The following is a 15,376-nucleotide window of genomic DNA, read 5'->3' as shown; positions in this document are numbered from 1 at the left end:
AACAAACATGGATACCTCATCAGCAAACGGGGTTATGAAATCTGAAGATGTTTTGGAAGTGAAATAATGTAAATATAACGTAGAATAACATGTTAACTATGAACACTGACATTGTTAGTATCTTCTGTACAATGTTTTAAACATTACTGTAATATATTAAGCCCTTATCTTTTCCATATAACTCGTAATGAAACTGCATTAGGACACTGCCTTCTTAATTTAGTGCTGCACTGTGATGTCATGGTTTTTAGAAAAATAATCTATGAAGAAGGCCAGGTTTCAAGCATACATTTCCAAAGCTCCCTAGTGTATAGTTTACAAGTCACCTAGTTGCTAGTCACTAATGTGTAGTATGGACTTGAGCTTTGAGACACACCCTAAGAAGGTGCACTGTCAGTGAAATGGCAGGTCCAAGTGGAATTTGTGATGGACAAAGATAGTGCTTGGTGTAGTTTTTTGTGAGATACTGAAATTTCTCCTGAGGGCAAAGTCTATGGTGGCAAAAAATACAGCTTCAGCACATCACTCATAGATGAAGACGTTAATTAATGGCACAAAGTTAAGTACTCGATATACATACAATAAAAGTATATATATTAAGGGGACACTCAACTTAAAAATTGGAGAAAAAGTGTCATAGAAATGAAAAATTAAATTTCTACACTAATTTGCGTGACAGAACTAAATCAATAAGCAGATTTCTTCCTCTATTCATTGAGAAGTCACAATCAAATGCACAAAGTCAAAAAATAAAAAATGATAATTAAAAGTGATATTTCAATTAATGATTGATTAAAAATTGAAATATTTTTTATTTTCAAAAGTATTGGATCTAATGAGCTGAGATTTTGCATGTTACTTTCCATGTGTATATTACACTTTTTCTCCAAATTTGAAAAAGATTGGTCAAATAGGAAAAAAGTTCCAAAATATAGTTCAGTGTCCCCTTAAGTAAGCAACTACCACACAGATCACATCTTTTCGGTAATATTGGCTTTTTAATAACCTTCAAACCTGCCAGTCAAGCAGCAACATTAAATATTTATAGATGACATGAATTACAAAAGAAAAATCTATATGAAGGAAAGAAGTAGTAGCAAAATACAATTTAGAAACAAGATACGACTGTCTTACAAGACATTAATTCAAAATAAGAATTCTGGATTTACTTTTATATATATATATATATATATATATATATATATATACATACATACATACATACATACATATATAAGAACTGCTAAGATGTGAAAGTTTAATTACAAATGAGAAACATCTGACAGTTTTATAATGAAACACGAGAAAATAATCTAAACCACAAGCCTCAAGTTATTGGGAGAGAGGTGGAAGGACTTCGTATTTTGTTTTGTTATATCAAAATTTCTCTTTATGTTTCTCAACACTCAGAAATAAAAATTTCTCTGAATACTGAAGGCAAAATATTACATCAAGAGCTCATTAAAGAAACGTGTTTTTCATACAATTAAAAACAACTGTATTACAAGCATAATTTTGCTGCCTGGAATAATGTAGCAAAGTGACAATTCATGTTTACTGTATTCGTATTCTTTGACAATTTTGTTAAGTTCTTTTGTTTCATTACAGGTATTTCATAAAAATCTTATCTACATCCTTAACCTTCCTGATACCAATTATAACATACAGTCTCCTTTTAAAGATATTAATGACCTCACTCCATATGCATATCTTACATGAAAAGCTTAGATAATGGATTCCAACTCATTTGCAAGAACTCTGCTTCATTTGCTTCCTTCATGCAAAATATTAAACTTCATAATTTGTACGGTAAATGAAGAGAGTTCCAGAATTAGTCACAAATAACAGAACAGAAATGATCAGCTAATGTTAGGCAGTAAGAGAAATTCATGAAGTATTGGAAACAGTGTTATCAACCATAGAAAATAATAAATTTTCGCAATTTTGGAACCTGGCCTATCTCTTCTTTTTCTTCACTACATGAGGTAGGCACAATGGCCTGTCCTGGCTTCATAGTTTGTCTTTCCTTTGTCTTCCTATGTCTCGTGTTCCTTTTGCTTTATACTGAAATAATATTTTGATCAGGAAGAGAAAACGGAATTGGTTAGGTCACTGGCTGAGAAGAAACTGTCTACTGAAGGATGCAATGGAAGGAATGGTGAACAGGAGAAGAATTCGGAGCAGAAGAAGATATCAGATGATAGATATTAAAATATATGGATCATATGCAGAGACAAAGAGGAAGGCAGAAAATAGGAAAGATTGGAGAAAGCTGGGTTTGCAGTGAAAGGCCTCCCTTTGGCAGAACACTATGAATGAATGAATATTTTGGGTAGCCTCGTATCTGCCATTCTATTCAAGTAGTGAAAACAATTGTTATGATATTCCTTTATTTTATCATTAAAATTATAAATTTGCAATTATTTTCTAATGTCTTCATTCCTTATTCGATCCATCTTGTACATCTCTTTGTTCTTCTCAGAAAAACCACTACATCACTCTCTATTTCATTCTGAATTTTCTTAGAGTGTATTCAAGTGCATTCAATCACACACATATGTAAAATAATTTTTATGAAAATTCACACACTAAAAAGAATTCGAAATTTCCTTCCGTTGCTTCTCAAGAAGAATTTAGTGCAGTCGCTGTTGATATCTCATTTTGATTACTGTGACACTCTCTACACTGACCTTAACATGAGACTGACAGACAAACTACAGTGTGTTCATAATGCATGTGTTCGATTTATTTGCAACGTCTGTAGATCTGACCATATCACACCTTCACTAAATATGCTGTCCTGGGTCCGTCTCAAAGAGCGAAGAACTATTCACTCTCTCACTTAACTCTTCAATATTCTTCAAAACTCTAACCCTAGCTACCTAGCTTCTCGTTTTCAACATTTGTCCTCATATCACGAAATACATACTCGCTCACAACACCATATCACTCTCTCCATTCCTAAACACAGAACATCCTTCTACTCTTCATCTTTCACAGTCTCTGCAGCTCATCTCTGGAACTCTCTACCACAACATGTCAGAGACTGTCGGACATTGTCTAGTTTCAAAAATAAATTAAAATTGCACTTTTTGAATTAGATTCCTCTCAGTTATAAGCCCCTTTCTCTGCCATAGTTTTGTAAAAATATAGGCTATATATTTCTTTTTCCTTTCTTTCCCCTTTTTGTTCTCTTTATCAGCTGATGAATTTATTATCATAGCCTTTTTATCGTAAATTTTATTTAATTTTCGTATTTATTGTCTTTTTTATTATTATTTTATTACATTCCATTTTGATATATTCTTCCTTACGTTTTTCCATATTAACCATTTGTACTAAATGAGTTGCTTTCACTATATTCCAATGTATTTTACTTTCTTTTTTTTTTTTTCTATTATGGTATTATTTTCATGTTGTTTAGTGTCGATTTTATTATGCTATTATTATTATTATTATTATTATTATTATTATTATTATTATTATTATTGTAATATGTTAGTATTATGTTCTTTAATTTTTTGTTAAATTTTAACTGCTTGTATACTTTGTGACCTGGTAGAGTGTAAGAGAAGGCCCTATGGCCTTAACTCTGCCAGTATAAATAAAGAATATTCATTCATTCAAGTTTCTGATCCATAGCTACATCAGTGAAAAAATAGCAATTAACTTACAACATTTCAGTTTTGTATCTCTCTGAGTTTTACTTTCCATAATTCTTCTAACAATGTTACAAGGGTAACTAAAAGTATGTAATTGCTTCCTGTGATTAACACATTTCAAGTAGTTAGATTGGACACTTCTTTGATAAATTTAACATCTAATAACGTTATTTCTGACAGAACTTTTCTCTCAAAAACTAATGTTTTTGACCTTGTTTTCAGAAATCTATTGATCAATTTCATTCTCGAATTTATAAGTTTTACAAACATAATTCTAAAAAAAATACCACAATACTTCAGTTGTATGTCTGTAATATTAAAAAACAATAAGTCTAAAGTCTAAGTTAATTCATGATAACAGAGGCTATAGTGCAGAAATGTCATTGTAATCTGTAACATTCCTTTTAAACCATGAAGACGAGATGATGTAATATAATAATGGCATTAAATATTAGAATGCTAGTAGAGAAAACCGTACAATTTGCCGAATTTCTGGCTGTAATATAATAATGGCATTAAATATTAGAATGCTAGTAGAGAAAACCGTACAATTTGCCGAATTTTTGGCTGTAATATAATAATGGCATTAAATATTAGAATGCTAGTAGAGAAAACCGTACAATTTGCCGAATTTTTGGCTGTAATATAATAATGGCATTAAATATTAGAATGCTAGTAGAGAAAACCGTACAATTTGCCGAATTTTTGGCTGTAATATAATAATGGCATTAAATATTAGAATGCTAGTAGAGAAAACCGTACAATTTGCCGAATTTTTGGCTGGTTTCTCCATCACAAATTCTACAAGACATACTATAAGTGAGCCATGAATGGACCATAAACGAAAGTTGAGTAAATACTAACCTGCCCTCTCCACCCCAAGAAGAATTTGGTGTTATTGAAACCTCTCGACAGGAATCCTCGTTGGTATTGTACACATACAGTTTGAGTGGACGGCCCTCATGAGCTTCAATCAGCGTGAACAAGTCTTCACTTTCATGGAGAACAGAGTCTGCACCAATGACGTAATCAGAGAATGCTCTCAGTCCAGCCAGTTCTGCTGGGGAAGATGGGTGGACTTCCTAAAATGAAATACAAAACACTTGTAAATTATAAGCATCTCCTTAATATACTGCTTCTATGCTGCCACTTATGGAGACATAAGAAGATTATGGATTACACTAGGGTGACCAAATGTCCTGTTTTTAATGGAATTGTCCCTTTTTTCAGCCTGTCTAGTGACCTGAGAAAAACATCAATGGAATGCTACATGTCCCGTTTTTTTAAAAATGTCGTTTCTTTTTCTAATTTTATTTAAAAAAAATTGGTTTTATGTTTTTGTAAATTCCGTGGTATTCGATATCTTGCTCAGGTCGATTAACAACAGTTTTCATATATTAAGCATACAAAGTAATAATTTATTACAGCTGTATGAACACTTTTTGTAAAATTAAATTAAAATTAATATAATCAGTTAAAAACCAGACATGTTTCGGAGGAATGCTCCTCCATCTTCAGTGGCAATACCACGACCCTGGTACAGATGTTCGACCGCGTATCATGTCTGGTTTTTAACTGATTATATTAATTTTAATTTAATTTTACAAAAAGTATTCATACAACTGTAATAAATTATTTCTTTGTATGCTTAATATTTCATTTATGAACACTGTTGAATTTGACCTTACTTGTGTAAATTCAATTATGGTGGCTAGTGAAGAAGAAAATTTGGTCAACCAGTACCACGACATGCGTCTCCAAATAGAACTGTTAGAGTCTCCTTTAAGCCACGATACGCGGTCGAACATCTGTACCAGTATCATGGTATTGCCACTGAAGATGGAGGAGCATTCCTCCGAAACATGTCTGGTTTTTAACTAATTATATTAATTTTAATTTAATTTTACAAAAAGTGTTCATACAACTGTAATAAATTATTTCTTTGTATGCTTAATATTTCATTTATGAACACTGTTGAATTTGGCCTTACTTGTGTAAATTCAGTTTTCATATAGTTCCCACCAGATGGCAGTGATATATATTCTTCTGGCCCCTGCTTCCAAGTTTGAACTCCTTTTTCTTCCCATTCTCGCTCAATAATCTTATTTTTATACGTGGTGTGCTCAAGTGTATTTTGCTGTTTATCTCCTCTCAAAATGTACTGTAGGCTATGGTGTTTTCTAATATATTTACACAAAGCATGTAACATGTAACAAATGGAAATAAATCATACACAAAATTTTTAATGCATATCTTCATTAACTTACCAGTACATGCCACACATTCTCGTTGGCTCCTTCAAAAGAACAGAAGCGAATGCTCACTCCCAGGAGTCCTTGGCCACCCCAAGACGTGCTGGGAATAATAGTCACTTCTCGCACTGATTGCGTCTTGCTGCTGTACACAGTCATGCGTACTTCTTTATCAATGTTGGCCTTCAGAAGTTCTTTCAAAGTGTCATTATCTTGATCCTGTCAAACATGACAAGTAATTTTTTAAACAAAAAAAGCCGTCCTAAATAAGGGTTCGAATAGATCGGCCTACTAATCAATTCATAAAGAATAATCATTAAAAACAATTGTGTGACAATTTGAAAGGAAAAAAAAAAAACATTAAGATAAATGATACGAAAACATAGGGAATCATTTACAATAAAAGTTTGTTGGGTACGAATGATTACTAATTATAGTTAAGGATGGTTTTAACACATGAGATCCTATGGCATCAATCGTTGCATCAGAAATTTTAAATTGTTTAAGTTGATTTAAAGTTTCTCGTGGGATCGTACAACGGGCACCGAACATGAGCCCAAAAACTAGTGATGGGCGAAGTTGTTCTTTTCCCGGAACAGTTCCGAAATAACAGTTCCGAAATAACAGTCACCAGTGGTGATGAGTCGGAGTCGTTGAGTCGTTCAAACGAACGGTACAGTACCCTCCCACTTCACCATAGACAAATAACACCATGCAGCTCACACTGGAGCACTCACAGGCATGACATAGTACACATTATTATCTATAGATGGCACTGCAATGCACATTCGAATCGATTTTGGAAAACTGCTGTGCATGCGGACAGAACTCAAAAGCTTAATGTTAGTAATTACACAGCTGTTGACTACAAGGACAGAATACAACACTTTGTTTTCGTACATAAAGTTATAAAGACATGGTAGCCAACTAAAAAAAAATAACATAACATTTAAAACATATGGTATGTAATTTCTGTTCTCTCTATTACATAATAAAAAAAAAACAAATCATTAATTTTTAATTTTACTTTTCTTAATGCACAGTTATAATAATAATAATAATAATAATAATAATAATAATAATAATAATAATAATAATAATAAATATTACAATTTCATAAATAAAAAAGATATATATTGGCAGTACTGAAACCTGGAAACCCCGCAGTGGGTTAGTAAAATGTTGGAATCGCATCTTTACCAAAGTGTAATTTAAACTTCGCATTAAACCTCGCTCTCCAAATCAGTACTTATATGGGTAGTTTCCAACAAATAATGCTACAACATTTTTGTCGTTCTTTGATAACAGAGAAGATAGCACAAAAACTTGTGCTTGTCAGACTTAACCTCAACAAACGACATACAGACATTGTAACTAAACCACTCATTACCATTTACGACTTTAACCTTTGTATAGAATCAGCTGATCAATTAATTAATAATAGTATGCGTACTTTATGACTTTGTAGAATGTTTATAAAACAGAATTAGTCAACTAATGGTGAAATAAACCATAAAGCGGGAATCAATATTACAGATTATTGAATACTTACTATAACATTACAGATGATTGGCCAGTCTTACAAATGTTGATATTAAAGTTCGCGCCACCGCAAGGATTTCAATGTCCATGCGCCCCCCTCCAACCACGTGAGAGTTTCAAGTACAGTGTAACTGCAGCTGTCATTGGTTCATCGGAACAAGCTCCGACGTTCCGACTGTTATCTCGGAGTCGGAACATACCTTGTGCAACGCGGTACTGCGAGCCCGCAACAGCTGGGCAAGTGAGCAGCTCGGAGTCGGAACACTGTTGTTTCGGAACAGGAGGTTCCGACCTACTGTTCATTTTTGCAACAGTTCCGAGGGAGTCGGAACATACCTTGTGCCACGCGGTACTGCGAGGCCGCAACAGTTGGCAAGTGAGCAGCTCGGAGTCGGAACACTGTTATTTCGGAACAGGAGGTTCCGACCTACTGTTCATTTTTGCAACAGTTCCGAGACCGGAACAGTTCCAAAATAACTGTTGTGTTATTTTTTACCCATCTCTACCAAAAACTGTTCAATGTGTGATGTGGTATTGTACTCCAAGATGCTCACAACAAGGCTCATATAGCACTTGTTTTTCACGACACATCTCTTGTGGCTGTTGCTCATGCATCTCGAAATGGAGTGTAGTTAAAATTTTCATACATCACAGCTCATGTCAAGAAAAAAAAATAGCTTTAAGAGTATTTAGCCCATTCTAGAAAGTTTTGTTTTCAGTTGTTCTATTTAAAAATACTTGTTGAAATTCCAGTAACACTGAGTATCAATGAGACAATACTAGAGCAACAGAAAGGACATGAGAACCCAAACTACTACAAAACTATTGCCCCATGCAGAAAGGGCTTCAGTCACAAATTTTGAAAAAAAAAAAAAAAAAAAAAGAAAAAAAAAAAGAGTATCAATGGAAATCATATCTTTACGGGTGGCTCCATCGGCCTGTGCAGAAAGGTGAGAGAGCGAGAAAGGAGGGAGGGGATAGGGGGAAGGGGAGGGGAGGAGAGAGCGCCCCCCCCCCGTATGCACGCACAGAAAAAACCCTGAAGTAGATAATCATAATACAATGTAAACAACAAGTCAGTAGCTAGTTACTTTCATTATCATATGGACAAGTGTGATGTGCACTTTTCTACTTATAAACAAACAACTTTTCCAAGGCTAGCTTAAACAAAAGTTAAAACTTTAGTTACCACTTACCAACCTTTTCACTGTATCTTCACATATATGTATAGGCTTTCATAGATTAATGTGTACTGCTCAACACAGCGAACATTCCTATCATAACACTGACACTGATATCATTCTGTTTACAAGAAAATCTACAGAATATGGTACAGTCCACATTAATGAAATTACAAAATTGGGCAAGGTGACACCGTTCTATAGCAATTTATCATTAAAGTATATTACATAAATGTAAACTTATTTACTTTCCATTCGCTGGAAGTATTTTAGATTGGTAGGATTCCTTTTGAGGTGCCTTCTGTTTCACCAATTATTGCTCTTTCACAGACTGTTTCTACTGAACTTTCTTTCATAATAATCTGCTGAATCTCGCTGTGAAGTAGAGATGGTTGAATCATCATTACTGTCATCGCCACCAGAAATAATAAACTGTTCCATTTCTTCTATTAAATCATCTGCATTTTTAACACTAACGATAGTTTGTTTCCAATCTTACACTGTGGAAGAATAAAAGTAAAGGTAAAAAAAGTTATCCCCATAACATACCATGAAGGCACTTGGGGGGCATGGAGGTAGAGCCCCATGCTTTCCATGACCTCGGCACTAGAATGAGGTGGTGTGGTCGGCACCACGCTCTGACCCCCTTTTACCCTCGGGAAAGACCCGGTACTCAATTTTATAGGAGGCTGAGTGAACCTCGGGGCCATTCTGAAAGTTTGGCAACGAGAAAAAAATCCTGTCACCACCCTGGGATCGAACCCCGGACCTTCCAGTCCGTAGCCAGCTGCTCTACCAACTGAGCTACCCGGCCGCCGGAAGAATAAAAGTATGGACACAAATTTCTACTTAATTTCAGAATCATCTAAACATTGAAGAAAAAAGTCACTCACCTGCCATTATAGGTAACCAAGTAATGGCCATACAAAGGATTAAAAAAAAAAAAAAAAAAATCTGAGTTTATCACTAAATGATAGGCCTACTTAATGTTCTATGTGTAATGCACTGAAAAATTATGCATAGACCTACATCACAATATAGTAATAAGGAGTTGGGAGCAATATGATGCTGAACATTCGTAGTTAATCTTGAAGTTTCCTCCACGCTTCAATTTTGAGTTTTTTGTATACACAAGGTAGCAGTAGTGAGGATGGAGGGAAACTGAAGTATATACTTCGCAACAGAACATTACAGTCTTCTTCCTTCGAAGGAAGGCCATAAATACTCATGTGACGCTAAACAGACCTACTTGCCGACAAAAGACACCCCTAAGTTTCAATGTTGTCAAATGTGAGAGTGAACTCAGGTTCCAGTGGGTTTTTAACTGTCACTAAACTGACGTTATAATGTTTGGACTTCAGTTTCTAAAATGTCAGGCTTGGTGGGAATCTACCACTGACCTGCAATCTCAACCACGTCTTTCATCCACAGAAAGAGAAGCTGGGAGAAAACACAGACTAAGAAGAAAGAAGGCATGAAAAGTGAAATTGTGTTTGGTAGGGGTGCAAAATTACGAAACAAAGTGTCGACATTGTACAAAAATTGAAGACATTTTTACGTGAGTTTGTGCATGATGGCTGTGTTTTGCCTACAAGAAATATAAAAGAATTAACAAAGATAGCAACAGGAGTTGGACTTACTACCTTACTTAATGAAGGTTCATTGCTGCCCTCACATAAGCCCGCCATCAGTCCCTATCCTGTGCAAGATTAATCCAGTCTCTATCATCATATCCTACCTCCCACAATTACACTTTAACATTATCCTCCAATCTATGCTCGGTCTTCCTAAAGGTCTTTTTCTCTCCAGCTTTCCAACTAACACTCTATATGCATTTCTGGATTCACCCATAAATGTTAGGACTTACTACCATAAAAAAATTTCTGGAATTAAAAGATGTAAATATCTTTCATCTAAGAGGGATGAAGTTACAGGAGATTGCAGAAAGTTACACAGTGCAGAGCTGCACACATTGTATTTTTCACTTGACATAATTAGGAACATTAAATCCAGACATTTGAAATGGGCAGGGCATGTAGCATGTATGGGCGAATCCAGAAATGCATATAGTGTGTTAGTTGGGAGGCCGGAGGGAAAAAGACCTTTGGGGATGCCGAGACATAGATGGGAAGATAATATTAAAATGGATTTGAGGGAGGTGGGATATGATGGTAGAGACTGGATTAATCTTGCTCAGGATAGGGACCAATGGCGGGCTTATGTGAGGGCGGCAATGAACCTCCATGTTCCTTAAAAGCCAGTAAGTAAGTAAGTAAGTAAATAAGTAAATATCTATCATACACCAACAAAGAAAAAAGTGCCAGTTTGACAGGATCGATGATTTCACTCGCGATTTAGGCCTATTTCAATGTACAGTTTATGAGTGCTATAAGAAGGGGGTACTGCCTACAGTGGAAATGATTACAAAAATAATGCAGGAAAAAAACGGTAGGGACTGATTATGAATTTCCTTATAGTAGCCGAACATTAAATAGATCACTACATAGCATGGGGTTTGTTTTCATTTCATACTGCAAATAGAAGATCAGCTAGAGCCAAATCCATTGAGATTATCGCTTGAAGGTATTCTTATCTGCAAGAAATTAAGAATTGTCAGTCACGGGGATTGTACATATATTTAGATGAGACTTGGATGACAGCAACACTTGCCAAATGAAGAAGTGGTCGGACGATTCTGAAAATAGTGTGGTGTCGACTAGAAACAAGAAGGGAGACAGAATAGTGATTATTCATTGTTGTGGCCAGGCAGGATTTACTGAAGATGCACCATTTATCACACACAAGAGTATGGATGATGTGCCGGCAGACTACCACAGAACAATGAACGACAACATTTTTGAAAACTGGTTTGAAAATTCTATCCTCAAACGTCTGCAAGAACTGTCAGTGATTGTTTGTGATAATGCCTCATATCATAGTCGAATCCTGAACCCTAAACCGAATTCCTCTTCGAAGAAAGACAATAATAGATTATATGAGAAAACACCACATTACAATACCTCACCCAGTTTCGAATAATTCTTGCCCTAATTACTTCATATTATTGATGAACAGCTTTTACTATATGAACACAAGCAAAGACATTCAATAGATTAAATGGCGGCTTCATATGGGCACAAGATTTTACATTTTCCACCCTATCATTATGTCTAAACCCGATTGAAATGATTTAGTCGCAAGTGATGAGAAAAGTTGCTTCACAAAACTTAAAAGAGTTACCGGTGTGAGAGTTGAACAAACTTCTGAATAGAGTAATAGTGTCTTTCCAGAAAACTGGAAAAATTATATAAAGCATATAAGTTAAGAGCGTGTTGAAGATAATTATCTGCAGTTCCAGTCAGCTTTCGATCAAGGGAGAACAATTCTGTGGTGTTTGGTTAAAGGGAGATAAGTCATAAAAATGAGTTCGGACATAAGTGAAAATTAAACCTGGAATCCTTATTACAAATAATTTTCTACACAAATAAAACACATCAACTGCTAGTATTCTTTCATTTTTGCACACCCAGTTGTATAATTTAACTCGTGTGTTCATCTGGGAAACAAAATTCTATCTGCACAAAAAAAGACATACCCCTTTACCCGAACACCACAGAATTAATATTGAAGTGTAACGGTCAGCGCGTCTGGCCGCGAAACCAGGTGGCCCGGATTCGAATCCCAGTTGGGGCAAGTTACCTGGTTGAGGTTTTTTCCGGGGTTTTCACTCAACCCAATACGAGCAAATGCTGGGTAACTTTCGGTGCTGGACCCCGGACTCATTTCACCGGCATTATCACCTTCATTTCATTCAGACGCTAAATAACATAGATGTTGATACAGCGTTGTAAAATAATCCAATAAAATAAAAATATTGAAGTGGACTCGTCATCAGAAGAGACTCTGGTGAAGATTAGAGCTGGTACTTAAAACAGGTATGTAGATATAGCTAACCTTTACTTCTTAGGTGTCAAACCATTATAGTGTATAGAAAGAGACTGCAGTTTGAAATCGACCTTTTTTTCCCTTAGCCTACACTTGCCAACAAAAAGGTGTAATGGAGTGGTATGAGGGAAGGCCATCATGTTCTGTCATCGACTTACATTCCTACTTTTGTTAATTTCAGTAGGTCCATTTATATCACATGAATAAGTTACAATTCAAAATCACTCCTACTTCACTTCACTTTAACATACAAAGTCTGATCATTTGCTATTCAGGCAGAAGATAGTAAAAATACTGTCTGTAAGAAAGTTCCATTGTAACATATGTCAGTAAAATGTACACACACAGTTTTATACATTATGCTAACTTTTATTAGTGCACAATATATTCAAATCACATGAAATCACAATAATATCCGACATTTGAATGAAAGCCTTATTAATGTGCACTTACAATTAAGCAGGCCTACATTATTTTTTTAATACTTGAAAACCAATTTGTACCAATAATACAAACCTACATTAATACAGCAGAAAGATAATTGATCGTGTTACGCCGTCTATTCCTACGCTTACCTCTCGCACATTTACAGAATATCGCATTAACAACATACTTTGAAATTGCTGTGTGATTAACAAGAAAGTTGTTCACAACCATACTCTACAATAAAAGTATAGGTCTAGGTCTATCATGAAAAAAAAATAATTAATCGACTTACCAATCTCGTGTTTCCAATTGCAACAATGAAATCAAAGAAGGCTTCAAGGCCAGCTTTCTGGCCCGGAGAGCCATCCTGAACCTACAAATAAGTAAATTAAATTAGTAGCCTACTCAGAACAAACAGATCTCACTGAACGTAACCAAACAAAAGTTATATGTTAAACTTACGCGCAAAACATGATATCCCTCTGTTCCACCACCAGGAATTTCTACACTGTGTGCTCCTCCCATTGCTTAAAGCATTAAATAACTACTGTTGAAGCGATTATATTAGTACTTTCATTAATACTCTATAAGTTTTGGCATTTCATGCCTCCATTAAAGACGTGGCACGATTACAGCAGCCTCTGTGGTTAATGTAATAAACCGCGAATACATTGACACGGCCGACTTGATGCTCCGAAATGTTGCTCTGCGCAAGATGAAAACAAATAAATACAAATATATTCAAGTAGTACCATCAATATAACATTTCCCTCCAATTAGTATTTCCAATTTTTTTACTTCATTAAGTTTTCCGACTCTAAAGACTTTAAAAGAAAAGAAAAAAAATTATTGTTCAGCCGTAAGGTTTTTAGAGCAGGAATTAATTCATTCATTCATTCATTCATTCATTCATTCATTCATTCATTCATTCATTTTTCTGCCCAAGAGCAGGTCTTACACTGCAAACCCACCTTTCTCCAATCTTTTCTACTTTCAGCCTTCCTCATTGTCTCCTCATATGATCCATATATCTTAATTTGTCATCATCTGATATCTTCTTCTGCCCCGAATCCCAGATCGCATATAGCTTGATCATTCCTATGTTAAAATTGGTTGCACTTTGATGAGAATAACCGCCAGGATCGCCACCCGGCCGCCGTAAACGAACACGAGATGACAGTACAGTCGCTAATGCAATTCAAATGGGAGATATGACGTGACTCCTTATATAACAACTAGATGGCAGCATAGTAAACCTGACAAAAGTTGTTACCGTCAAAGCCTATAAGACCAAGAAATCTGGATATATATGATCTAGGCCAGAACTCTTCTCCCATTCACCATTCCTTCCAGTGGATCCTTCAGTAGACAGTTTCTTCTCGGCCAGTGACCCAACCAATTAATCCAGTGAAAAAAAATCTATACTGAAATCCAATTGAAAATATTCAGGATTCAACCTTCAATCATATAGCTCAAAGGATTCAAAAGCACTACTATAATTCCGTAACCTACTCCACTCTCAAACGAGGCGAGACCAGGGCCGCTTTTTTATGTTTGTTCATTTTTGGATATTGCTGAAGGTCAGTAATAGAGTTTTCACAATATACAATCAAACTTCTGGGCATTGGGATGTTGTTGAAAATTTGACATGTATTCTGTCTGGTTGACACTCCATTTTACAATGAATTAAGCTATATAATTGGCAATACAAAGCCCATTAAATCAACAGTGACGAATCCGAAAAAAAAGAGTGCTGTGTAATTTATTCCTTGACATGTTAGGATAAACGGGTACAGGAAAATCTCTCTTCGTAATTCACACACTTTTTCTCTCTCTGAACTTTCTCAGATTGATGTATGGAGGTCACTATGGACTCTCATGACAAGCATCAGGATGAACACTTGTTTCTATCTGCGATAAACTTACAATTCACAATCGAAATACCTGCACTTTAACGCTTTAAAGTAGAACAGTAAGTTACCAGTAGCGTATAGGAATTATGAAAAATAAAAAAATCATTCAATTCCTTATTGTAATAATCAATATATTATTAGAATGAATACAGTGAAAAATGAAAGCAATTATAATTAAAAGTTCATTCATTCAGTGTTCTGCCCAAGGGCAGGTCTTTCACTGCAAACCCAGCTTTCTCCAATCTTTCCTATTTTCTGCCTTTCTCTTTGTTTCCTCATATGATCCATATATCCTAATGTCGTCTATCACCTGCTCCTACTCCGAAATCTTCTCTCGTTCATCATTCCTTCCAGTGTGCGTCCTTCAGTAGGCAGTTTCTTCTCAGCCAGTGATCCAACCAATTCCCTTCTCTCTTCCTGCTTAGTCTCAACATCATTCTTTCTTCATCCACTCT

The 15,376-nt window shown here is 35.3% G+C and overlaps 1 protein-coding gene across 3 annotated transcripts in view; it reads right to left on the bottom strand.

The window, feature by feature from the left end:
* LOC138704769 (Golgi reassembly-stacking protein 2-like) overlaps positions 1–13,797 on the bottom strand; it is a 41,868-nt gene extending 28,071 nt beyond the window's left edge. For all 3 annotated transcript variants that reach the window (XM_069832992.1, XM_069832991.1, XM_069832990.1), the window contains exons 1-4: positions 13,471–13,797; positions 13,301–13,381; positions 5,930–6,133; positions 4,527–4,744 (exon numbers count right to left, since the gene is read on the bottom strand). In XM_069832992.1, the coding sequence (XP_069689093.1) occupies positions 4,527–4,744; positions 5,930–6,133; positions 13,301–13,381; positions 13,471–13,533 (566 nt within the window). In that variant the 5' untranslated portion in view covers positions 13,534–13,797. The remainder of the gene's footprint in view (positions 1–4,526; positions 4,745–5,929; positions 6,134–13,300; positions 13,382–13,470) is intronic.
* Positions 13,798–15,376: the final 1,579 nt, after the last annotated feature.

This window comes from Periplaneta americana, chromosome 8 (assembly GCF_040183065.1).
Source record: "Periplaneta americana isolate PAMFEO1 chromosome 8, P.americana_PAMFEO1_priV1, whole genome shotgun sequence".
Taxonomy (NCBI): domain Eukaryota; kingdom Metazoa; phylum Arthropoda; class Insecta; order Blattodea; family Blattidae; genus Periplaneta; species Periplaneta americana.
Note: the sequence above shows the minus strand (reverse complement) of the source record. Positions and strands in the feature narration are given on the sequence as shown.